This window comes from Anguilla anguilla, chromosome 2 (assembly GCF_013347855.1).
Source record: "Anguilla anguilla isolate fAngAng1 chromosome 2, fAngAng1.pri, whole genome shotgun sequence".
Lineage (NCBI taxonomy): Eukaryota > Metazoa > Chordata > Actinopteri > Anguilliformes > Anguillidae > Anguilla > Anguilla anguilla.
This window is the reverse complement of record NC_049202.1, coordinates 29,182,869-29,209,639: the sequence shown is the minus strand read 5'-3', so window position 1 is coordinate 29,209,639 and position 26,771 is coordinate 29,182,869. Positions and strand designations below refer to the sequence as shown.

The window sequence follows — 26,771 nt, the reverse complement described above, 5'->3', positions numbered from 1 at the left end:
GCTGACGTTGCTTCCAGAGGCAGTCTGGAACTCGACAGTGAGTGATGCAACTGAAGACAGCCGGTTTTTATGTGGTACACGCTTCAGCAATCAATGGTCATGTTCTGTGAGCTTGTGTGGCCTACTGCTTTGTGGCTGAGCTGTTGTTGCTCCTAGATGTTTCCACTTCACAATAACAGCACTTACAGTTGACTGGGGCAGTCCAAGCAGGGCAGAAATTTGAAGAACTGACTTGTTGGAAAGGAGGCATCCTATGACAGTGCCACATTGTCACGTCACAGAGCTCCTCAGTATGACCCATTCTACTCTCAATGTATGTCACTGGAGATTGCATGGCTGTATGCTTGCTTTTATGCAGCTGTTAACAATGAATGTGGCTGAAGTAGCCAAACCCACTAATTAAAAGGGATGTCCACATACTTTTGGCCATGTAGTGCATCTGCTATCTAAAGCTTTTCATATACTAAATATAGCATAACATTAGTGTTATATTAGTGAAACTAAAATAGGAATGTAATAAATTCAAAATTTAACTATGTAATAAAATGTCGCTATTACCTTGCCTTCCAGCATTGTGTCTGAGATACAATACCCCCTACTCTACTAACTAATTTTGCTTGTTATTTTTTGCACAGTGTTATTGGGGTAATTCCATGAAATCATGCGCCAACTGCAAGAGGGAGAAAGAGCTTTATAGGTTTCAAAGCTGAATAGGCAGTGTAATATTTATCTCATTTATCTCAGTTTGAATGAATGACTTATAGACAGTGCTTAGTAAGTGTGAGTAACTTGGTATTTTGTACGTTGAAAACGTGTTTTTAATGAGATATCTTTTTTTTGCAATGTGTTTGTAATGAGTAAGTGATAATAATAATTCATATATAAATGTAGGCTATGACAGACATGCACATGTTGCACTTGCAGAATGATGACACAAGTCTTCCAGTGCCACATATTTTAATGAAAAGAAGCAGTTCTTTTTCACTGCAAACAAAACATAATAGCTTTAGCTGACCACATACGGAGACACTCACTTTCAGCTGGCTTAGCTTGCTAATATTCCAGTAGAGCTTGCTACCAAGCATGTAACAAAACTGTTCTGTATCACACTCTTTTTCTCAGAAATGATTAATGTCATGAAAAGTAATGAAGTCTCGTTTTTACAACGCACAAATAAGCCTTATAATATGGTTCATGAAGAACCCACTGTAACGTAGCTAGCTAACCATGTGAAAAACAATATTGCCTGCGGCTGGCAAAGAAGCTAGTTATATTACTAACCAGTTTAGCCAACATTATCTTACAACATTCTTGTGTACAAGCATGTGAAAGTCAACAGGAATTTGTACGCACACTAAAACTATTGAAAATTTGCGCTTCATATGGTCTTACCTGCAAATAAAACATAAAAGCTTTTAGCTGACGACATACACAGACACTCCTCTCAGGTTGCTAAGCTTGTTGCTTGTATTAGAGCAAAGCTTGCTACCCATAGACATATATACATAGACGCCGCATTGGCCACTTTGGCCCCAGGCTGCGATACGTCAACGTGGCCGCCATATTGGTCCAGGCAAGACTGGCCCGAAAACAAATAGAAGTAAATGGGGGAGCTGCGGTTTTTCTGGATAAAAAGCACTATAACATTTACATTTCTCAACCGATTTCAATGAGTCGTTTTTATATTCAAGGGTTTATGATCTACGTGGAGTACAAAAAAAAAAGTTTTATCTCCAGTTACTTAGAATCTCGATAGTTAGGCTATAATCGCTGCTAGACGCTCAAGAGCGGAGTGTGTATCAAGGTTAGGTTTACATTAACTGAATTACTTACGTGGTGGAAAATAATTCATTGTCACAATTAATTTTAACCTGGCAAGCTGTAAAAAATATGGACAAAGCTACTGTGACGTCACCCATTGACTCTCCGTGGGTCTCTAAAACACATTTTGAAGCTCAATGGCGGGCGCGGCCATGTTGTCGATTTGGAGCCAAAACCATAGAGTTAAGCGGTTCAGTGATTTTTACTATGTGATTGACAGTCCGGTGCGGAAAAGCCCATCAACCTGAACGAACGATTGCAGAACGAACTCGAGGCTAGCTGACTGCCCTTATGTTTTAAAATATTATATCAAATGTTTACGGAGTTTAAATTTCGATCCGTGACTGCGTCATGTAATCACGTTATATATATGACATTAATAATAAAATTATGTTCAGTTATCTTCAATTTATGTTTCTCAGTAAAACGAATATGCTTAGCTAGCATAGCTTGCCAGTGAGCTAGGTAGGCTATCCGTGGATAACTCACGCATTAGCAATATGAACCACAGGGGAAGAATATCGACTACACTGATGGTCAATCAATCAGAGATGTGTAGGCTACTGGTGATTTGACTAGGCTAATTTTCATATAACTGTCTGGTAGACCTGCTGTTAACCGAGCAAGTTATCACCGTAGGTTTTCGCCACAGTCAGTTAACGAGCCAGTAACTGCTACTCCACCACCATTTGTGGTGTTCACTTGCTGGGTGACGCTAGCTGACCAATCGTTCGCAAGTCACTTTTAAACGAATAAAAATTAACACTGTCAGCGGTGATTAACAAATCTACCAAGTATTTTAATAACTGATCTGCAGGCGTGTAAATATGACAACGCACTTTATAGAGCAAGTTTTCCACCTGGTGCATGAAGACAAAAATAGTGTAGGCTACATTGAGAAAAGCCAATATACGCAAGGAGCCCCCAGGACTGATTATGAGAACCACTGGCTTAAATGCTCTTGTCGGTCTCTTAAATGCTAAAAACATGTTCCTTTCTAAATGCCAGTCTTACAATGATGGTTAATTTCGTTAAATTCTGTGTGTGTGATTTCATCGTGTGTCGTATGTTATCCAGCAAATAAATCTTAAGACTCTTAATTTGCTTCGTGAAACTGAAAATTTTGCAGTGTTTATCCCAAAACTGGGATTATAGTAGCTTTGTCACATCCGTGAAGTATGGCTCAAGTAGACATTTACGGAATGTGTACGACTGACAAGCCGTCAAACATGTTTGACAGATTGAATATTTGCTGGTTAGGGTTAGCTATCTAGTCAAATGGCTTGGTAGCCGAAGTTGCGAACTGTTTTAGCATAGGCTACTGGACTACCAAATTTAGCAAATAAGCGTTAGCTGATTACGCTTTCTGCCAACAAATTATTCGGTTAAGTAGGCTAAAGGAAATAGTAAAAATGACTTGGCTACCGAAAAAACTTCAGAGGAGGGTTATTTTATGGTCGTCTAGTTCAGTTGTAAATAGCACACGCCATAATGAAATCACTACGAAATGGGATACCTGCATTTTCTGACTTCGCACAGAAGGACCGTGTACAATGAGTCGGAGCTGCAATGTCAAGGCCAAGAGGCGCCACCTCCCACCCCAGTGACCATAGACTGTAGCCCCTACTGTAGCTTAGTCCACCGCACTAATCAGGAAGTGACGCAAACTGTACCTCATTGGTCCACAACAAATATTATAACAGTGCCCAAATGACACAATAAATCATGAAATCGACCCATGGACAGTCATAAGATGAATAAAATACACATATTGTGACTATTTGTTCTTGTGAGAAAAAATTATTGACTTTGTATTTTGACCGCATTTGTATCATAGACTTACAGTTGAGGTCGAAAGTTTCCATACACCTGCAAAGCAAATTTATTTCATGGCAGTTTTGAGGTTCCAATTATTTCTACAAGTCTTATTTTTCTTTGATGGAATGATTGGATCTTATACTTGTTTGTCACAAAAAAACATTCATGAAATTTGGTTTTGTAATATATTTATTGTGAGTTCTCTGAAAACAAAAATATACAAACAGGTTCAGAAATAAACATACAGCAACTTAAATTATCTATTTTGATGATGTAGAAAGTTGTGACAATCAAATTTCCTTTGTGGCATGGCCCCTTAACTCCTTGTGAGTGATCATGATTGACTACAGCTGATGACTTCTCTGAGGCAATTTAAAAAGGGCTCGTTAGTCACAACCAGCCTGCACTATAATGGGAAGGTCAAAAGAGCTCAGCATGGATCTGAAAAAGCATATCATTGACTTGAACAAGTCAGGAAAGTCACTCGGAGCCATTGCAAAGCTGTTACAGGTACCAAGATCTACTGTGCAAACCATTATTTCTAAGTTTAAAGTGCATGGAGTGGTTGTGTCACTGCCACGAACAGGAAGAAAACGCAAGCTCTCCCCTGCTACTGAGAGAAAATTGGTCAGGCTGGTCAAGATGCAACCAAGAATCACCAAGAAGCAGATCTGCAATGAATTGCATGCTGATGGAATACAGATATCAAAGTCCACAGTCAAACGTGTTTTACATCGCCATGGTCTGAGAGGCTGCTGTGCAAGAAGGAAGCCCTTGCTCCAGAACCGGCACCTTAAGGCTCGACTCAAGTTTACAAATGACCACATGGACAAAAATACAACCTTCTGGGGGAAGGTCCTGTGGTCAGATGAGACAAAAATTGAGTTATTTGGCCACAATGACCAGAGATATGTTTGGAGGGAACAGGGTGAGGCCTTCAACCCCAAGAACACCATCCCTACCGTCAAGCACAGGGGTGGTAGTATTATGCTCTGGGGATGTTTTGCTGCCAGTGGAACTGGTGCATTACAAAAAATAGACGGAATCATGAAAAAGGAGGATTACCTCAAAATCCTTGAGGACAACCTGAAACCATCTGCTAGAAAGTTGGGTCTTGGACGCAGCTGGGTCTTCCAACAAGACAATGACCCCAAACACACCTCAAAAGTGGTGAAGGAATGGCTAAACCAGGCTAGAATTAAGGTTTTAGAATGGCCTTCACAGAGTCCCGACCTCAACCCCATCGAGAACATGTGGACACTGCTGAAGAGACAAGTCCGTATCAGGAAGCCAACAAATTTAGTCGAACTGTACCAATTTTGTCAAGAGGAGTGGTCCAAGATTCAACCACAAGCTTGCCAGAAACTTGTGGATGGCTACCAAAAGCGTCTACTTGAGGTTAAGATGGCTAAAGGTCATGCGACCAAATATTAGAAGCGCTGTATGTTTAGTTCTGAACCTGTTTGTATATTTTTGTTTCAGAAAACTCACAATAAATATATTACAAAACCAAATTTCATGAATGTTTTTTTTTGTGACAAACAAGTTTAAGCTCCAATCATTCCATCACAGAAAAATAAGACTTGTAGAAATAATTGGAACCTCAAAACTGCCATGAAGTAAATTTGCTTTGCAGGTGTATGGAAACTTTCGACCTCAACTGTACATGGAAACCGGATATGAAAACACCTATACTGGAGCCAACTGCAGTGGCGCTAGTGAGCAACCAGGAACAACAAGACCAGGAAATGAGCTTCAAAAACGTCTGGTTTTGGCCGCTTGTGAAAAACACGTTTTTCGACGTACAGGAATGGGAAGTTACTCACACCCAAGGTAGCTAACGTTAAACATGCTGAAAATGCCGAAACCGGAACTGTCCCGGAAAGATTTTACAGATTCAAAAGCAATAGTTTAAATGTTGTATCTATAGTTAGGCAGCAAGCCAGTGTACTGAGTTTAGAGATTTGCTGCAGGGGGGCTGGGGGATGAGGAAATTGAACCCGGGTCTCTCAGTCCAGTAAACAGTTCCAACCAAAAGACAAAGGCACTACTCACTAGGCTACGAGGGAAGTAGACATAGAGACAGAGCGCCACGCGTCATACTCTGAAAACCACGCCCACCGGAGGGGAAAACAATCGGCGCCACAATATGCAACCAAGGGCTGAAACGCTAACAAAATGCCTGTTGCTAGCTAAAAACATTAGATTTAAGCATGTCAAAGGATTATTTTAGCACCCTATGTCTACCTGCATTAGTCTAGAGACAACGTTATAACGGTCTCTGAAAAACGGTATTTGTCTTTGGCTCGGGGGGCTTCTGGTGAAACTGATGCAGAAATTAACCGTAGTTTAAACATGGCAGCTAGAACTTAGCTAACGTTAGCTACTTATTACCTGCAATTTTATTAACGCTAGCTAAGTAGCTATCATTTTAACTTCCCCTTCTTAGCCATCTACAAGCTTGTTGAAACAATGTCGCTAGCCAACTCCAACTTATTTCGAATGACAGTAACGTACTGTAGCCTGTAGCTAGCCGACACGCCACTAGACTCCAATGTTAGGATAGGTTTTTCGGTTCAGCAGCTTATAAAAACTTAGTTCTGGGTTCTTTACCCAGTTGGTAGTGCATCCCACCACACACCAGCTTTTAGGCATTTTTCCGTTGTTTGCTAGCAAACGAAAGTGACAAGGAGGCACCTTCACGCAATACAAAGTCAATGGAGAACGATGAATTGTTTTCCCCTCCGGTGTGGGCGGGACTTAATTGCGCTCTGTCTCTATTAAAGATGCAAAGTTGTACTGCACGTTATGATCATTTTGTGTTTGCATTCAATGTTTTTAATGGTTGATTTACCTAAAATGACCAATGGGGAGACATTCTTTGTGGGCTAGGAGCATTTGTAGGAGGAGAAGCAGAAGAAGGAGGAGAAAACGCAAAATCCCCTTAGTTTATTGTGCGGAAATGTGAAGTTGTTCATGAATTCTGTCTGTTGAAATGGGGGTCAGAATGTACAGAAATTTGTGTTTTTAAGGGTTGAGAGTCTGTGGTCATTGCGATTATTTCTGTGGGGAACCCTGAAAAGTGCCACACTCTTGGTACTGTATAGGTATGGGCCATGCCCCGCCAAGGCATAACTTGGCTGGATGGCATACCTGCCATCCCAATTATATGAACAGGATCACCTTAAAAGTTTTTTTTTTTTTTTGCTCACCGTCAAGGCCATGGACACAAACTATGAGATGAATTCCCTCTTCTGATCTCTCCTCCTCCTCCAAACTGAAGTAGGGGATGCTGGAGGCCAGGTCAGGCACCTTACTGTACAGAAAACCTGGTAACTTCAGTTGCTTCAAGTCCTCTTTAGCCTGGACAAAGCTGACCAAGAAAAATATACATGAAAACACAGAATGTTTCACCTATTTCCTGTAATAGAGAATATCACAAAAAAAGAAAATAAGTGTGTCATTGCATCTTTTTTAGGAAATATCATAAAGGATTCTAGCATTATTAAATAATCTTTGCCCCAGATCCCCTAGACAAGTTGGTGACCTGATTTAGGTAAAAATCTGAGTATTCTTCTCTACACATCTCTTACACTGATAATGTACTGTATTTGTATACATTTTATTCCCATTTCTTAAAAAATCCTAACACAAACAAGAACATGCTTGATCAAGAACATAACTTTTCACACCAAAAATGTGAGAACTTCTTGCATGTCAGGAAATAAGCATATGGTTCTGGAATTCATATTTTATGTTTGTTTGTATGTGGCAACAAATTATCATGGAAGTCATACATTTACATACACAACACAAAGGCCAAAGCTATATAACACAGCATGAAAGAGGCTATTGTGATGCTGAGGGAAAGAAAATAATAAATACAGTTGGAGCCAAATGTCTGCTGAATTGCAGAATTCTGGAGAGAATCGTCCACCCACAGTTTACCACAGATTTCTGCATTAATTGGTTGAATGAACCAGTTTCACTCTGTATACTGCAGATGGTGATCTACCAGAATCATTCACTGGATACAGTAATACAGTCATTAGTATGGCTGGGTGTTTTTCTTGGAAGTTGCATGTCACAAATTCCGTGATTTTTGCCATTTTTTGTCAGTGAATTTCCCTGTTGTTTTTCCATTTCCTCGGTTTCCCATAGTCAGTGCTTTCCATGATTTTCAGACAGCTCTGGATGGTAGGCCTAACCATCAACCTTAAAGGGTAAGCATCACATAAAGGCATCCCCCAATTAGACCAATTCATCTTAGTCTAAAGGCTTTTCATTAAATTAAGCTGAAATTGTAGTTAGTACGGCTTCATGTTTGACAAATGGATCACTCCTGACAAAAACACCCAAAGTCATGCCAGAAAATTATTCCTGTGATGCGTGACATTGCCTAATACATGGAAGACATACAGTTCTGCTATTATACCTTATGGATGAAAAGATGACAGAAATGGACAGCAGTGAAATATTTGATTCTGAATAAAAGGAGATTTTCAATGACTGAGATGACTCTGACTCTGACGTTCAGGTTTAAGCCAGTGGTGATCGAAATTGGAGGATTCTTTCCAAAGCCAACAACCAGAGCATTTTCTTGAAAATAATTTAGCTATCTTGGCTAAATTACACTTCACACAAGAAGACTGATAACAATTGTGTGTGTCCCTGTGCATCCAGTACAAGGATATTAGACAATATGGGCTACATGATAACAGTGTGAAGACTATCAATGGCTACAGACGGACAGCATTAGGTAATTTAGCTCCCACCTTAGCATCTACTCTAATCCACCTATAGTGAGCAATTCAGTCTAGCATCATATGTCGATTTAAGCTGTTTTACATTAACATTCTCACAATAACTTTCTTATGCACATCAAGTATGGATCTCTTACGGCTTATTTTTTAGCATTATGAATCATATAATATGAAAACTTCTTCCAACTGGCTGGTGTATTTAATTTTTTAATAATATCTGGTGCTTATCATCACCATCAGCTGATCAGTTATCAGCAGCCATTTGAGAGGCTTCGCAATGGCCAATCATCATGAAACTTTGTGCGTATGTTGACCTCTTGACTTGGTACTACTATGTAAAATTTGGGAGCGGTCAGCCATTAGGGGCACTATAGCAAATATGCAGGTTTATTTTCCACCATTTAGAATTTCTGAGAAAACCTACTGAAAACTAGTCCTAGGCTGTTATGCTGCCAAAAGAAAAAATGAAAGCGAGATTCATTTTTTACAAAAATTACTTAATATTTCCTTTGGTAGTTCACATGCTTTCATGGCTGAAAATGCCTTGTGTGCTTTAGATGGCCACAGAAAGCTTGACAGACATAGCAACAGTAAGCAAGAGGAATTGGGCTTTGCAAAGGGTGAATAGGGGTTGGGTTTAAAAATATGGCCGGTATATCGCAAATGCCAGAGCTGTTTTTTAAAAAAAAGCCTGACACTGCCGATCATTATGAAACTTGCCATATATATGCAGTGGGTGCCTCTGAGTCAGCATGTTAATTTTGGCGGCCTTTTCGCCAACAGCTGTCATGCTAAGAAGAAAATAAATATGTCTGTAGTACCTCAGTTGCTTAACCAATCAAGTTGAAACTTTACAAGCTATGCCTTTGTGTTAGTCTTCTATTGGATGTACAGTCATAACTGAAAAAATATGACTGCTATCTGCCAATCAGTTATCAGCGGGCATGTGACAGGCGTAGCAATGGCTTGATCATCATGACTTGTATGTATACTGAATTCTAAGCTTGGGATTACAATGCCAAATTTTGGGACAGAGACTGAAAATTTTAATACCATTCATCCAAATATGTGTTCTTACAGCTTAAAGGGAAATTCAACCAAGACAACTTTTTTTTAAAAATCCGTTAACGTGTTTTTATGCCTACTTTATAATGAAACATTTTAATGCCATAATTTTTATATCTCTAAAATAATATCATCAGAAAAAAAGTCTTAGAGCTGCCCTCATTTGAAAAATGCTTTCTGCATTCCACTCTGGCCCTGCCCCAATCGTGATATTTCACTACCTCTTTGGAGATACTACTACATCACGTAGATGTCAATCAAGTCCAGTCAGAAAATTGTTGCCGCCCACAATTTTGTCAGTTTACTTTATAATACAATGAAACACTGCCAGCACCTGATTGGCTAGATTGGTTTCGGCCCAACGCTTTTCAAACTGGAGAAACATGCTGGCATGTTCATAAACTCTGTCATATTCCACCTGAATGGTCCACTAAAATATGTTTCTGAAAACATTTGAGAAATGGGCCATGTAATCGCCGAATCTTGGTTCATATTTGATCTGCAATGCCTTGTTTGAGTCTGATCTATGTTTCATGAGCCTATGCCGTACAAATAATTATCATACAGAGTACTTAATGCAAATGAGACCGACACAGCAATTTCACCCACCACAGGATGCATTTTTCTGAATTGTGTAGTAGACGGAGTCAGGCTGAAACAATGAGTGCAATTACTCATTAAAAATTCAGAATTACCTAATGTTGCTTGGAACCCATTAATTGCTGCTTGTAGTTATATATATTTTTTCTCCCGGGTTTAGGCTTATAAGGTCAGTTTGGACTGGTAAAAACTTTTGAAAATTGGTAAAATTTAAGGATGAGGACCCCAACAGTCTCTATTATAGAGCCACCATAGCAATTAAATATTCAATATTTCTATGATCATATCTTTTTAACCAACTGTCACAGAAAAATGGGACTAGTGTCCCTACATTCCTCTCCATGCACTGGACAAAAAAAGTCTCTTGGACCATGGAAGTGCATCTGGTTAGATTTTTTGCTATTCCGAAGTCTCTGAAAAATGCTTAAACGACATCTCTAACGAAGGCGACTGAACGATTTGCATGAAACTTGCAGTAATATGGTCAGTCGACAGTTCTCTTTAAAAGTTTTATAAAGAAAGTTGATATTCCAAAAAACATGGCCACAGTAAGCCAATAAAATGTATTTGAGCGTAACTTACCACAAAAATGCTAATAAGTTCCAAATGGTTTGACACAAATAAATGAAATTTTCCAGCTACATTAGCACTCTCAAACCAAGCTCAGCACTACAGCACTACAATTCAGTCACATTTTGGTGCTATAGAGCACAGTATTTTTTTCTAAATTCATGAAAAAATCACTGCTGTATTTTAGATATTTAAAGCTTGCTCTAGTGATCTAGAACTTCCTCATCTGGAACATAAATCTGTACCTTTTTTGTTGCTGCTATACTGAATTACCACCATTTTGGAAATGCCACAAACCATTTTTCCCTGTACTCAGTTTAAGCTTAACCACATAGCTCAGACCTATGTAACTTGGTACAGGAAAGTGGTACAGGGCACCTCCCAGTTTGACTGAGAGATTTTGGAATCGATTGGCAACCTGTTAAGTGGCAACAAATTGGCTGAGCGTGCTGGGACCCTGTGTATTGGTGCTTGCAGCTATACAGGTTAGGGATGCACCGATGTATCGGCCAGCGGTCGGTATCTGCCGAGAAACAAAAAATCTGCACAATCGCCATCGGCTAACAGTTTGAAAAAAAAAACAGGTGGTGTAAAAACAGACATGCTGGCTTTATCTTTCTTCTCCAAGGCATCTCAAAGTAAAAGTAAGTTATTGATATTTCATATTTTCTTGTGGAATGGCAGTATGTCTCTTGTTTGCACAGACAATAGCAAAATCTAACGTTATCGCATTGTATTGATATGGTTGCATGTTACGCCATGATCCAACATAATATTATTGCATCAACTTTATTTAAATGATCAACTAGCTTGTTAGAGTTACATGGATATTGCCTCTCATAGCTAGACAGGAAAAGTTAGCTTCCAAGCAGTTTAACATATTAGAATCGAACATAAACACGGCACCTCCTAAAACTATTTTTTTAAAAACAGTAACACGGGGACAGACAACATTTTTCTCCTGTGTTCATGATGTGCTAATATTTTTTGCAAAGGTTAGAGGATTGTTAACATTAAAGCACAAGGTGCACAAACCCACAAAAAACATGCAAAATAGTCAGGTGTGTCCCTATTTTTCCCTTCTATAGCAATGACCTCAACAACTCCAGGGCACTTTCGTTTAATCTAATGTAAATTAATTTGATCTAATATTTTTATTGAATGTCCTAAAAAATATTATTTGTCACTGAAATAAATGAAGATGCTCTGTATGCAATTGCAAAGCTTTAATTATAATGTGGTATAGTTTACTTTTATGTAACAAGTGCAGCATATTAAGTTATCCTCTTGTGATCATTTTGTTTTAATGATTCAATATACAGACCAAAAAGAAATTTGAACACAAATATTGCAGATGGCCTGCTGTACCAACCAACTGCACCAATATGCCATTGTGTATGTCACATCTGTTTTTCGGTATGTACCCCCAGGCCTGATAAAAATTATTGGACACACACACTGACACTTCAGGAATGTACACTATATGGCCAAAAGTATGAGGAAACCCCTTCTAATTAGTGGGTTCAACTACTTCAGCCACACCTATTGCTAAGAGGTGCATAAAATCAAGAATACAGCCATGCAATCTCCATAGACAAACACTGGCAGTAGAATGTTCGTACTGAAGAGCTCAGTGACTTTCAACGTGGAACTGTCATAACACGGCAGCTTACCAACAAGTCAGGTTGTCAAATTAGTGCCCTGCTAGAGCTGCCCCGGTCAACTGTAAGTTTTGTTATTGTGAAGTGGAATCGCTTAGGTGCAACTGCAGCTCGGCTGCGAAGTGTGGTAGGCCACACAAGCTCACAGAACAGGACCGCCAATTGCTGAAGCATGTACAAATAGTCTGTGCTTGGTTGCAACACTCGCTAGAGTTCCAGACTGCCTCTGGAAACAACATCAGCACAAGAAGCATTCGCTAAGAGCTTCATGAAATGGGTTTCCATGGCCGAGCAGCTGTACACATAAGATCACCATGCACAATGCCAAGCGTTGGCTGGAGTGGTGTACAGCACACTGCCATTGGACTCTGGAGCAGTGGAAACGCATTCTCTGGAGTGATGAATCGCGCTTCACTATCTGGCAGTCTGACAGACGATTCTGGGCTTAGCAAATGCCAGGAGAACGCTACCTGTTCAAAGTTTGGTGGAGGAGGAATAATAGTCTGGGGTTGTTTTTCATGGCTTGGGCTATACCCCTTAGTTTCAGTGAAGGGAAAGGCCCTTTCCTGTTTCAGCTAGACAATGCCCCTATGCACAAAAGTCCATAAAGAAATGGTTTACCGAGTTTTGTGTGCAAAAAACTTGCACAGAGCCTTCACCTAAATCCCATCAAACACCTTTGGGATGAATTGGAACGCTGACTGTGAGCCAGATCTTATCACGAAACATCAGTGCATGGCCTCACAAATTCTCTTGTGGCTGAATTGAAGCAAATCCCCACAGCAATGTTCCAAAAACTAATGGTAATCAGTCATTTTTTTTCATGACCTAGGTCAGGATACAGTTGAACATGATTGAACATGAACATCCAGTCATAATTTTTTTCCCTTAGGCCACACACGGAATAGCTTTCAAGCTTAAACACGCAGAATAATAGATTTTCTTTTTTGGGGTGTAATGTCCGGAGTTTGAGACTGCTATTGAGTCTAATGTTAGTGTACAGTAGCTCAAGGTTACAACGTTATTACACATTGAATGATCTTCAGGTTCAACTATATGATGGCAAAGCCTAGTTTATGTTGCTTTATTTCATTTTCTCTAGAAGTGTACGCTTACTGCATAGGACAATCTTCTCTAACTGGCTCTAACCTAGCTAGCGATGAGGAAGGTATACAGATGACGTGTCTTATGGATATGAATGTTAATGACTGCAGAATACATCCTCACCCTGTCCTTGTCCTTGAACAGGTGACAATAATGAAATAGTGTTAATTACAATTTAATGGTTAAAATTGGGTTAAAAATTTGAAATAATATTAAGAAAATTTGAATCCAGTTTCTGGGACCTTTAATATTAAGAACTTCCTGGTGGCCAAGGGTGACCAAAAGACATTGGGCAAAAGGTTTTGGCCTCTATTTTGTGTTTCCTAATCACTCGTCTTGGCTAACACACAACAATGTTTTAAAAGCATTTTTCACTCTAAAACCACCTCCCTCTTTAAATAGCATGTGTTTAAAATCCATTTCACCTTGATCTTCAGCTGCTGTTGGACTAAATTAGTATGTGAACAATAAATATATCACGGCTCTGACTCTTACCTTAATGGTATCTTCCACCGGTTCCAAAAGGTAGGTGGTTTGCAGCATAGAACTGTATAAGAACTATAAAAGAACTGCCTTCTCAAAACAGTGGTTTTTCCACTGCCCATGGTTTTTCTCTGATTGGCACAAGTGACATATAACGTGAATATGGTCCTGTTGTCCCTTTTGCAGTGTAATGGCTACTGCTGTAATTTTTAACTAGCGACAACAGCTAAATTACACCATTAGCTGTAAGCCACCTAACTAAGCTGTTACTAGTAAAAAAGTGTGTTGTATGTCATTTTGTGTGTTTTTATTGGCTGATGTACCTTAAATGTCCAATGGGGAGACATATTATTTGTGGGCTTGGAACATTTGTGATGATGTAATCAGGCAGGAAACAGAAGAAGGGGAAAACGCAAAATCCCTTTAGTTTGGGGCTTTATTGTGTGGGCATGTGAAGTTGCTTGTGAATTCTGTCAGTTGAAATGGAGTCAGAAGGTACAGAAATGTTTTTAAGGGCTGAGAGTCTGTGGTCATTGTGGTTATTTCTGTAGGAAACCCTGAAAAGCGCCGAACTCTTGGTGCTGCATAGGTATGGGCCAATGCCGCCCCGCCAATGCATAACTTGGCTGGATGGCATACCTGCCATCTCAATCTTGTATTGCCAAAGATTACAGGCTATCCATGGTGGCCTCTTGAAATTGCCTGTCACAGTAAAGTGCTACCTTAAATGTAATTTTGAGAGACACGTTTTGCTGGTATAATATTAGCCTAAACGACATACTGCGGCATATTTTCTTAACTTATTTCATGTGGGAAACTTGGTTTCAGTTGGCCTGTGTAAACTGCCAGAGAAATTATTTTTAACCACACAGAGCCGTTCAGCCTAAATCACGTCAGATAGGGAGAATGCAAAGACTTTGACAATTAGTTTTCAATGCAGCCTTTACGCCAAAATTTCATCGCGAAACCTAGGAAATCAGCCACAAATAGTTACCAAAATGATTGTTTAGTTTGTATTTGGTTAACTAGGTTAGTTAACAGGTGCTTTAGTTATTTTACATTTGGCTTGCTCCCCATCCATTGGTTATAGGCTGTGTGAGCCAAAGCAGGCTTAAACCTATTTAGCTAATAAGCTAGATGCTGTACACCCTAGTAGCTGTAGGTTATTTGTGAGCGAGCTTGTGTAGCTCCGTGGTTTGGAGACCAAACTGAAGCTACAATGTGGCGAGGCCTCGTCATGTGATGATGCAGTGACGCTACTATGGTCGTTATATGAACCTGATATACATCTCATCGGCTTGGTTCTCAAACAATCAGAGATCAGTGCAATGCAATTGGTTCAATGATTTTTGATCACATTTTTCTCATTTTGATTCAATGAGAAAGATTTTTGATACAGGAAGAATGTAAAATGTTACTGCCTGCTTTTATTGATTACCACAATGTGAGCCTTTGGTACCTAATTCACACTGGAGCAATGTGAGGACGTATCATGGTAGTAATGATGACACTGTAGTATGATCTACTGTGGCTGGAAATAGTGGATGTACTCACGCGTTCATTTGTGCGGTGGGGGCATTCTTGTACCAGTGCAAAGAGACAGAAGCAGAAGGGGAGGGGGCATGGCAGGGCTGTCTGGTGACAGCATCCAACTTCCCCCGAGAACAGCCCAGGCTGCATGGGGAATCCCGCAATGCACAAGTAAAGGAGAGGCAGCTGCGGGTGCAGACACCAGGAAGGTTTCCAATTTCACGGAAGGGCTCCATGCTGAGCTGTTCTAAATGAGAGCCCCTCTCTTCTCCCTCTTCAACCCCATCACAGTGCCCAAAGTCTGCCCCTTCAACATCGTTTAAATAGGTATGGTCATTCTCTTCCTCATAGTAGCCATTCTCAATCATCTCATGCTCTGGCTCACCCTCCTCCTCCTCTACTGTTGCCACCTGACCCAGGGTGACTACAGCAGTCTCCACAGGGCTGATCTCAGAGATATCAGTGCTAGAGTGTGAGCCAAAGTAATTCTCGACTAGGCCCTGTCTGACAATGTCAGTGCTACTTGTGGTTGAGGTGCTAGAATGACATGTTGTCTGAGGCTCCCTGGGGAGGTTCTCCTGTTTTGCTTCTATGGAACTTTTTACATCACTTGTCTCCTCATCCACTTCCTTGTGTTTGATTTCAGTAGTGAGTACAGGCAGAGCAATATTTGAACAACTTGGAGTGTCCAAGGCAGCATCCTGGAATATAGGGACACAGCAAGATGGAGCTGACGGTTGAGCTCTCAGACTGATTAAAGCTGATCTGCACCTCTGTTCTTCTGTGCAAACATTGGAGACTGTGGCTGTGCCATGTGTGCAGGAACTGGTTGTGACTGTAGTGCCAATTATGTTAGTGTTGGTGCTGGGAATACCATCCATGTTCCCAGAGAACACCACATTCTGCTCCTGCACCACAACGCTGGATTTCCTGCCATGATCCCTTCTGAAGATGTTTCCCTTTACCCCATCTAATGTGGAATGACCCTCGGGTGTCATGGATTCTCGAGAGCCATCCTCAGCATTGTCATCAGATGGCAGGGAGTTGATGGACGTGAGGGAGGATTGGATACCACTGACTGCACTGGTACTTTCAGTAAAAAGACTCTCTACCCCACTGCTTTTCACCGTGGAGTCCAGCCTAATCAGCTGAGAGGCCTGAAAGGCCCTTGCTACTGGTTGGTGACCCTGTTCATCCACTGCCCACCCAGAACTAGGCTCACTCTCAATCCCTGAGTCTGACAGGTGGCATGAGGCACAGGGCCCCCCAATGTCTGCCAGCTTGATGGAGTCACCCCCCACCAGCAGGTGAATCTCCTTTGTGGACACACCTGCCTGACTGAGTCCTGGCAGCCTTTCATCAGACTTTAGGCCTATATTCTTCTCAAAGACAAAATCTCGTTCTGTGAGTAATGATTTTGTACAGTCTGTTTGAGTGACATCAGAAATGTCACCTTGGAAGGTTATGTCAGTCTGAAAAGGCATTATGACAGTCACTTTCTCCCCTTGATATGGGTTTTTGTTGCTTGGCTTCACTTCAATATGCCTGACCCCAGGTTTCGGGACCAGCTCAGGTTCTTGGACCAACTTTAGGCTACATGGTAGTTCACTTTTATGCACTGCTTCACTTTCTAAAATTGCAGTCCCAATTCCAGTCTGGGCATTATTCACTACAGCCAAATTCAAATCATTAGTAAAGGAACCACCTCCCTTTCTTTTAGTGCTAGTTACATGGACACTTGTGGATTCAATGGAATTTTGATATGGAAGGGAAGGTGCAACTTCTGGCTCATTCAACTGCTTAGTGGAAGTCCTTTCATCACCGCTAGAGTTCCCCAGTAAAGCCTCCCATTCCTCCTTTTGATTGGGCAACTCATCTTCTTTGCATTTGCCACTGCTTTCAGTGAGAGAGACTTTTAGACACTTGAAGCCAACAAGAACTACTGAGTCTTTAGAACTCTGTTTGACTAGTTTCTTGGAATTTTCTGTCTTGATGTTCTTTCTCATCTTTACAGACTTTCCCCTGAACTTAAAGGAGTCCTCTTGCTTCCCCTTCTGTGGCTTTAATGGCTTTTCATCCTCACCAGGCCAGGCAGTGGACATCATTGTTTGGTGAAGTTTGGGGTCTGGGTTAGGGTAGCCCAAAGCATTGCACTCCTTCAGGTCTGACTTGTCAACTTTGTTGGCGATGGAGCTGCTCCTTGTATGGTGGACACCAAGCCATGGCACATCACGATCTTTTAGCAAGAAAGGAATGTTGATTTGTGTTTAATAGAATGGTATATTTTACAAGATATACATTTTAGCACTTGAATAAAACAATTGCTTTTTCTACTGGCAGATTATACAATATAACACAACTTATTTCAAGAAAAACACCCATACAAAGACATGTCATCACAGGACAGGCATACTGAATTGGGATGGCAGTTTAAAAAGGATGCCAAATCTACACAATTTCTCAGAGGCTGAACTAACCTTCTGTAACAGACTCCAGGTACCTGTCTTCAAAGATGATAGGCAAAGAATTAACATCTCCATCAAGGTCAGCACACTCAACAGGCAGAGGAGGTAGAGACAGGAAGTAGGCTGAGTTCTTGATTGCTGTGGTGATCTGTAAGTGGCTGTGAGCACTAGGGGCAAGCAAGAAACCATCAGAAAGGAGAGCTATGTATGTTCAAGAGCTTTTACAGCTTGTCTGTCAAAGTATTTCCAATCTGTAACAAATGTAATACCCTGCACTGGGTAGGGCACCATTTACTTCTCCTCTGTAGAATTTTTAAGTACTGCATGGAAATGTGAGGATGTGACAATAAGAGGAATGCCAATGTGTAAAAAAATAATCATTTTTCTTCATCATATGAATGCCCAACCACATTTTAGGCCCAACATTGCAATCCTCTGTCAAGATGAGAAAGCTCAGACATTCGAAAATCTTGCAACCGTCCTCTGCTTTTGTCACCCTGTAGTCCACTAGAATTGCTTTGCTTGACACCATGGCAACATAAACTCTTCCAAGCAAAAGCAATACCATGGCTAATTATGTTTCACTGAGGTACTCCTGGACACAGTTGGTACTGGTCAGGCTTTAATTATGGACAGAGGAGGACATTCCCGTACAAAGAATTGAGTCTCCCAGACAGCCTCATGAGTTGCCTTTTTGATAAGCTGCTGATTTTCTGTTAACACTTCAAAGATTTATAAAATAAAGAAACAAATGTGACTGAACACTGTATGCCTATCTGACAGTTACACAACTAGGATATAGTATTAGCTGTGTAGGGCTCTTGCAAATACTTTTATGGGCAAGAAACACAGGATAGTGCAGGAGCGCGATTCATTTGTTTTTGGTTTTGGCAGTCCTATTCTTTGACAAAAAATGACAATACATTTTGATTAAATAAAGGGGTATGTCTCCGGATCTTTGACCCATCTCCTGAATGAGTGGTCTTTTTGAATAAAAGCTATAAACGTATCCACTTCCCTCAAAACTAAACATTTGCAAGAGCTCTTCTTAAAAGTATATAGTTTCCTTTAGTGGTGATGTAAGGCCAGTTACAAGCTGACTTCACACTGTATAACCCATTTACCTGAGATGACCAAATGTATTTTGGGTTACAGAAGTTCATACAACATACACAGGTTAATGCAAACTGGAAATTGTGTCATGCATGCAAATGACTTTCCCTCTGGTTGCTTGGGCCTGCTGTGATGCACAGTAATTGTGGATTTATCAAAGCTTTATATGAAACTTACTGTAGTTCTTGATATTCCAAAGCAGTGTCTCTTGGGTGCTCAAAACAGAAGAAAGCCTCAGCAAACCTTCGTACCTACAGGAGAAGGACCACTAATGTATCAAAGTAGCTTTACACTGTGTTTCTCTGTCTAAATACACTGCTGCATTACTTCATTTGCATTATAAGGAGTGGTTACCATGTGCTTACACCAGCGTTGGTAAAAGGTAAAATTACACATTAATCTGCACATTCTGTACAAAAGACATGGTATCATACTCTGAGTGCGTGATGCTCCCGAGCAAGAAGGGAGGTGACATCCTCTTGGAGGGACACTACTTCCAGAAATTGCCCCCACAGGGCCATCAGCATGGAGCAGAGCAGTGCGAGGTTCATGTTCACAAGTTCTGCAAGCTCATCAGGGTTATCTGCTTTCTGCTGCAGGAGAGAAACATCCCAGCCACCAGAGGTACCCAATGAGCATGCTGCATACACAGCAACCACACAAGGCACACATGACAGATGCCAACATAGAATGCCCAATAAAATAATTGACGTTTTCAACTGACAGGCATAATGTGGGGGGGGTAGCCTCAATTCAGAAAATTCACACAGTATTCTAGAGCAAGTGAGGAAAATGTACACACTTCAGCTTAATTATGCATAATTAATCTGATTCCACTACAGCGACTGCTCTTCAGTGTGCCACTATAACTGCTGTCAGCTTTCATCCACATATTATGAGATTTATTAACACATGAAAAATTATCCAAAAAATATGTTAACCAATTCAAGACTGTTGTCATGGATATGAGCAAGGATAAAAATCCACTGAAAAATGTATTAATCTCTACAAAAGTCTATAATGCTATAGAATCAAACGTGAAGTTGCCACCGAATCATACATAATTTAAAAATGATGTTGACATGGTTTCAAACAAATTCCACATTGAGACAAACACTACAAATTGATTGGTTATTTGTGTCCATATAAACTGAAGGAAATGTCTTTGTTTACAAATAAGGACACAAATACAGTAGCTAATCAATCTGTAGTGTTCATCTCAATGTGGAATCTGTATGAAACCATGTCCAAATCTGAGAGACTTATAGCATATACTTGTTTGATTCATAATTTTTCAAATTATATAAAACTGGTATGCTAAGTCCAACTTACCATAGTTCTTATCAATATCTCATATGGTTCTTGAGAAGATTTTTTATTGTTTTTAAGACAGAATAATTGGCTGAAAATAATTAATATTCATTGCCTTGTCATTCCATGTTTTCACCAGATCAAAATTAAACTGGGTGTACTGCTTACTCCTGGGACAGAATATTTAGTCATCCATGTTGAAAGCTCATTTGTTTGCAGCAGTCAAAATTTTTTCCTTCCAAATTTAGTCAAGGACTAGCACAAAGATGGTACACCAAGTTGTATTCCAATTTGCATAATGATTCTAAATTCTATTTCTAACTTGGAATGCCTAATCACTAATTTCTTATAAATTCTGATGATGTTTTTAAAGTTAAATTCCACACAGTAGAGAAAGATGTGAATAAACACATATTTTCAGCCAGCAAATAAATTTCACTGTGCTAAAATCTATTGAAATCATAAAAGAGTTTTAAATTGAATTTAACCTTCAACTTTTTTGACTGCCTCGAATTACTAATAATCCAACTAATAAGTATATAATCAATTTAGTGAACATTTTCAGAGAAACCCAAAAGAAGTAATGACAACTATGTACATTGACTGGTATGAAAAGAATCAACAATATTTCCATTAAAAAAGTTTATTTCTGCTGAAGGCGAGTATTTCCAAAGTAACTGAATCAAAAGAAAAATGTGTGAATCTGCTACTGAACCCACTTATGTGAATATAACATGCGGAATTTCAGCAGAAGTTCATCACCCTCTTCATTTCTACGATTTGTTAAGAAGCTGCAGAATCAAATAATTTCATGAAGTAGACAAGATGAAGTGTATACATACTCTGTGCTTAATATATAATGCACTCTGACATGAAGCATATAATATTAAGTGTTTGGACCAACAAAGCAGCTTTCTAGACCATATTTACCATCTCCCATGTACTTCAGAAATTGTAGCTAGGAGTATAAAGATTAAACTTACCTTTACTTGATCACATAGCTCAGAGAGTCGGGCATCCATGTCCAGTTTCTCTGAAAAACAGATTTACAATTGCTTCTTCACTAAATGCTTCTCCGTTCTTAAAATGACAGGAAGTCACCAAGGCAAATATTAGCAAAAGATCTTCCATTTGTGATTTCTGAGGTGATCCAAAACACGGTGAGTTCACACGGTGCCTTGTGCAGTGTAGCACCAGTGCAAGACCGTAACTGTAATTCCCACAAAATCTGGACCAAATTTAAAAATGATGCAAGGATAAACTCACTTAGGACATATTCTGTTGGACAGCCTCTCAGGCTGTGACAACTGATTGCTCAAATTAACTGAAAAAGTTGCATCACAAAATCATACATGGTACTAATTTTTCTGTCAATGATAATGAGTTGAATTATTTCAAGACAAAATCATTGATTTACATAAGAAGTTGTTTGCATCTTTGAGGGGCTTTAAAGTGATGACATCATTAGGCACAATAAATCATAACCATAATCATTTGATGACAAAGTTAAATAGAAAAGGAAAGTGGGAAACAAAACTGCAGGAGTACAGTCTGGGGTCCAGGGGAAAAAATTCTGCACTGACTGTGGAGAACCTGTCTGATTTAACTATAAAGAGAAAAACACCGTGAATTTTACTGAAAAGAAACACCAAACCAAGACAAGAAGAAGGGAGTAAATGAGAATTCCTTGCGTCAGATTATGCCTAGACAATAAAAGGTTGTGTCAAAGAGGGAAATAAATGTAAGCCAAAAAAGGAGAAACAATTTTTCAAAAGGCTAAAAGCAAGTTGATACAAAGAATGTGGGACGAGGGACATACCTATGTAGATGTTTCTCTGGCTTCGGGGATAGGGTCTTCCAAGTACTCGCTCATAAAGGGCTTGCATGCTGGGCTTGGCTAGTTATGGGATTATACATATAGGCACATTTACTTTTCCTTTACTGACCTTTAAACTGGATTAGAGCTCAGCTGCATACTGACAAATATAAGCGATGTGGAGGGTCAGATCAATGCAGGTGTGTTAGAACCAGTGTTGAGCCCTTGCACAGCAATTAAGGTTAGAGCATGTGCTGAACTACAGAAATGTTACAAAGCATGACTGAATAAAAGAAAAAAAGAAAAGTGGAAAAAGGTTTTTAGACTCGTGATGTTAGGCAGCTCTGATTTAATTGCAGGTTAAATTTTTACTATAATTTATGTGGGCTAAGCAGCGAGTCGTTTTAATAAAAAAGTAGGAGGTGCAGAGGATTAGTAAAATAGATATCCTTTCAAAACATTTTGCACACTTTCTGCTAATATATATATATATATATATATATATATATAGAGTGTATCAATGGAGCATTATTGATTAAACTGCCTGCTCACACCCCACATTGAAATTCATAGTCAACTTTAGATTTGCTCACCTGTTTATTCTTGAACCTCAAACTAATGCAAAGGTTGCACATTCCAGGGGTATGTGTTTTCAACTACAGCTGCCCATTGTTGATGCCTCCCCCTCAGTAGTTTCATGCCATCATCATGGACTCCTTTCTTTGTAAAATATCAGCAATATATAAAATATCCCAATAGCCATGATTACCAGGCCTCCCCAGAATTTTTGTACACGTGGGATGTTGTGACAAGATAGTCGTCCCAGGTGAAGCGGCAAGTTTAAAACATACACTATGCCCATACACACACACAAACGCTGCATTTCTCATGTCACTCTCATGCACATCGTTTTGTCTGTTTACAAGTATGTTTCCTTCATTCATGCGTTCGTTCAAACATATGCTAAGCTAGCTTAGCTAACTAACCTCTGGTTTTATCATCACCTCCGGTTTGTGAAGTGCACACGAACACCGTTATGTTATGAACACACGCGGACGTTTCATACTTTACATCCACAAACCATGTTTATATATTATTTCTGGCTGAATCTTTGATTGGAGTTCGCTGCTGCTGCTGTGTTTATTTGTCGTGGCCATAGAGCATATATAGGAACTGGAGAGGCAAGAGGAGTCAGAAGCAGCAGAAACCAATATGGCATTCAGTGCATCCAGCTCACAATTTCCCCATAGGCTATAATGGAAAAACTTCTGCCTTTTTCTATCAACCTAAAGGATTTACTGTCACATTTTCAACCCAGTTATATGCAAAATACATATAAGAATAAGAATCGATGCGTGATTTTACTTGACATGATACAATAAAAAGTTATAACCAAGTTGTTTTATTCAACACTTGACTCTGGTTGGTTAATATATGACTCACCATATGCCTCTGATTTGTGGAATGCATACCACGGATGAATAGCCTACAAGAAACACAATCGTTAAGTAATTCCATGGATACTGAACTGCGTATGGATCACAGAACTGTGCGGAGTGGAGCCAGCTAGCACTAGTCAGTGTTCATGAGCCACAGACCACACCATAAATAGGCTTCATACTTGGACGCTCTCGGAGCTAAAGTTAACATTATGAATTCCCTCTGGAATGAGTGGACAACTACATGAACAGCCAGCTCCTATGACTTTTGTGTTGTCACTTGTAATTACCGAGCTCAAAGAGATAACGCTAACTGCAAAACTAGTTTGCTCAAATCACAGGGATTCGTATTGCTGCTAAAATTAGCTATGGCAAATGTTAAATAGTATTTTTTCTTATACGGTTTCCGTATGCCTCCCATACAGACGACTTCAAGACTACTAAAGTCTGACACACTCCCATATTTAGCAACAATCTGTCCTAAACCATGGGTTGTATTCTGCAAAGACTGAACTATGCAGCTTCACACATTATAAAATTCAAACAGGATTATTTTGGAGATTTATTCTGGCCCTCCTCTTCCATCGCAAAACTCACTACTGATGTGCTGATGTCAGACAAAAGCCCTGTCCATACGGGATTAGTTTCACTAGGGGAGGTCAGATCCTACTGCATTTTTTTACCATCATAATTCACATCTGGAACGACCAGATCTGAGGGCATGCAAGAAGTTCTGGCTGAATTAAAACTTGGTGTCTTTTTCTGCGAACTCCAAGGTCCTCTGATAATTCTGTGTTTCAAAGCCTAATAAAGTGTCAGCTAAGTATCAGAAATATTAGGAATTGGGCTGATTTCAAGGTTTAATTACAACCGTTTTATTAGCTAGGCTTATTTGGAACCTCGTTCAAAACCCACAGACAAGCATACAAAAGACTAATGTGAAAGATATTTCGAACAATAAATTGATGAGGTCTCAGACAAAAATATCTCCATTCAATATGAGTCCCTCACTCATAGTACTTTGCCTCTTTTTGATCACAAGAAAGAAGTTGAGTGATCCTGAAAGTATTCGCAACCTGAAATCTTTTGTTTGTTAGTCTGTGTATGTCTATATGTCACCACGATAAGTCGACTATCACTGTAAAAATCTCTGCACTCACCGCCCACTGTAAATAAATACCAACACTGTTTTTTTGGGAAAATAATCAACTTGGCTGTGCCATCAGTTTTTATCAGCTTCCTGTACCTCTTATTCGGCAACATTTACCCTCGCCCGGGCCAGGGAGTGACAGATGTTAACTGACTAATTAACACAGGAACCACACTTGTGTGGAATTATCTCCTTTCAATATGCATTGAGTCCCACACTTACAGTACTTTGCCTCTTTTTGACCACTGTGCGCATGTTCACGAGTAAGGGAAAAAGGGATTCGGAGATCAACGGCCGTCTAGGTGCAGCAATGCAGGGCTTACTCTCTTTGATAGGGTGAGGAGCTCAGCTATCCGGGAGGGCCTCAAAGTAGAACCGCTGCTCCTTCACATTGAAAGGAGTCAGTTGAGGTGGTTTGGGTATCTGAAAAGGATGCCTCCTGGGCACCTTCCTCTGGAGGTGTTCTGGGCTCGGCCACTGGGGAGGAGACCCAGGGGTAGACCTAGGACACGCTGGAAGGATTATATCCAAGGCTGGCCTGGTATCGCCCGGGGATCCACCGGGATGAGTTAGCGCTGTCGCTGGGGAGAGAGACGTCTGGGCTGCTCTGCTTGCCCCTTTGCCACCGCAACCCTGACTTGAACTAAGCGGTTAGAGAATGGATGGATGGATGGACAATTACTGTCACCCATATAAATTACTATGAAGAAGAAAATCTTTTTTACACTAGAGTCTTTAGGAACTCTTAAATGGTCATCCTTTACATCCTGTCACTGGGGTATAAATATGAAGTGACAAAAAAATCCTTAGTTATTCAACAGATAGAACACGCAAATGAAATGAAATGTTGTTGACCTTCATAAATCACGCAATGGCTATAAAGAAATACCCTGAAATACCCATCTTCACTACTAGGAAAATAATTAAGAAGTTTAAAACAACTGGAGCTGTGATGTACCTGCCTGGAAGAGAACACAAGTGTATTTTGCCCACAAGCACAGTGAGGGCGATGCTTCCAGAGTCAAAAATGTCACCAAGGATCACAGTTGGAGAATTGCAGAAGTTGGTTGTATCATGGGGTCACCAGATCTCCAACAATTACAATTAGACACCACTTCCATACCAAAAAGCTATTTGGAAGGCTTGCCAGAAGAAAGTCTCTCTCGTCATTAAGCCACAAAAACCCAAGAACCTGGAGCTAAACATTTTCAGAACTTTGAATCAGGTTGGAAACAGGTCACATTATGAGACAAAAATTCGTTTTTTGGCCATAAACACCAGAGGTGTGTCTGACATAAAAAGAGGGATATTTATGTAGAAAAGAACCCAATCCCCCTTGTGGTGGTGGATATTAGATGGTGTGGGGCTGTTTAGCATTCAATGGTATTGGGAACCTTGTTAGAATACATAGCTAGATACAAAGACACTCCCTCAAGTATCAGGAGATTTTTAGACCAAAATCCGGTTGCCTCTACCTAGAATGTAATAAGTACCTGACATATGCTGTTACACTTTTGGTCACATTACAGTGGCCAAAGAATCATTAACCATCATCTAATTGTTAAAGCAAGTAACACATATCAAGAGTTACACATATTATCGACTATGAGCCTGACCCTGCTATGGAAAGTTTTTATTTTGTTTTTACTACAATATATATTCTTAATGAAAAAAGGTGTTAATAAAAGTTCCAGAAACTTCTGGAGGCATAACATTGCTGTACAAGCTGATTTGTAGTTAGCTGAACTGTATTTTAGGAGCAGCACACATGAAATGCACAGAGCAAGTTCAGACAGGAAACCCTTGCTGCAGCTGACCTGTGTGCACAAGTACCAAATGTGGATCTATTCAGCTCCAACCCAGAATAATTACATTGCATATTCATTAAAACATCTAATTTGAATACACAAATTGTCCTGAATTGCTTTTTACTACGAACACTAAACACCTCAATACCAGCCATTGTGAATCTGACAGTTCATCAGAAACTTTAGTAAATATCTAAAATATTCTTCATCACACAAAAAAAGTTGGTGCCATTTGGAAGCATACACTAAAGCAA

General features: G+C 39.9%; 1 protein-coding gene across 7 annotated transcripts in view; it reads right to left on the bottom strand.

Annotated features, from left to right (window-relative positions):
- LOC118221529 (protein FAM135A-like) overlaps positions 1–26,771 on the bottom strand; it is an 84,954-nt gene that overhangs the window by 21,496 nt on the left and 36,687 nt on the right. For 4 of the 7 annotated variants that reach the window (XM_035406663.1, XM_035406667.1, XM_035406665.1 and 1 more), the window contains 7 exons: positions 22,124–22,201; positions 21,288–21,337; positions 19,428–19,586; positions 19,171–19,244; positions 17,893–18,047; positions 15,440–17,651; positions 6,852–7,012 (listed from right to left, as the gene is read on the bottom strand). In XM_035406663.1, the coding sequence (XP_035262554.1) occupies positions 6,852–7,012; positions 15,440–17,651; positions 17,893–18,047; positions 19,171–19,244; positions 19,428–19,586; positions 21,288–21,337; positions 22,124–22,201 (2,889 nt within the window). Of the gene's footprint in view, positions 1–6,851; positions 7,013–15,439; positions 17,652–17,892; positions 18,048–19,170; positions 19,245–19,427; positions 19,587–21,287; positions 21,338–22,123; positions 22,202–22,713; positions 26,721–26,771 lie in introns of those variants that run through there. The other 3 variants (XM_035406668.1, XM_035406669.1, XM_035406666.1) reach the window with 3 other exon arrangements.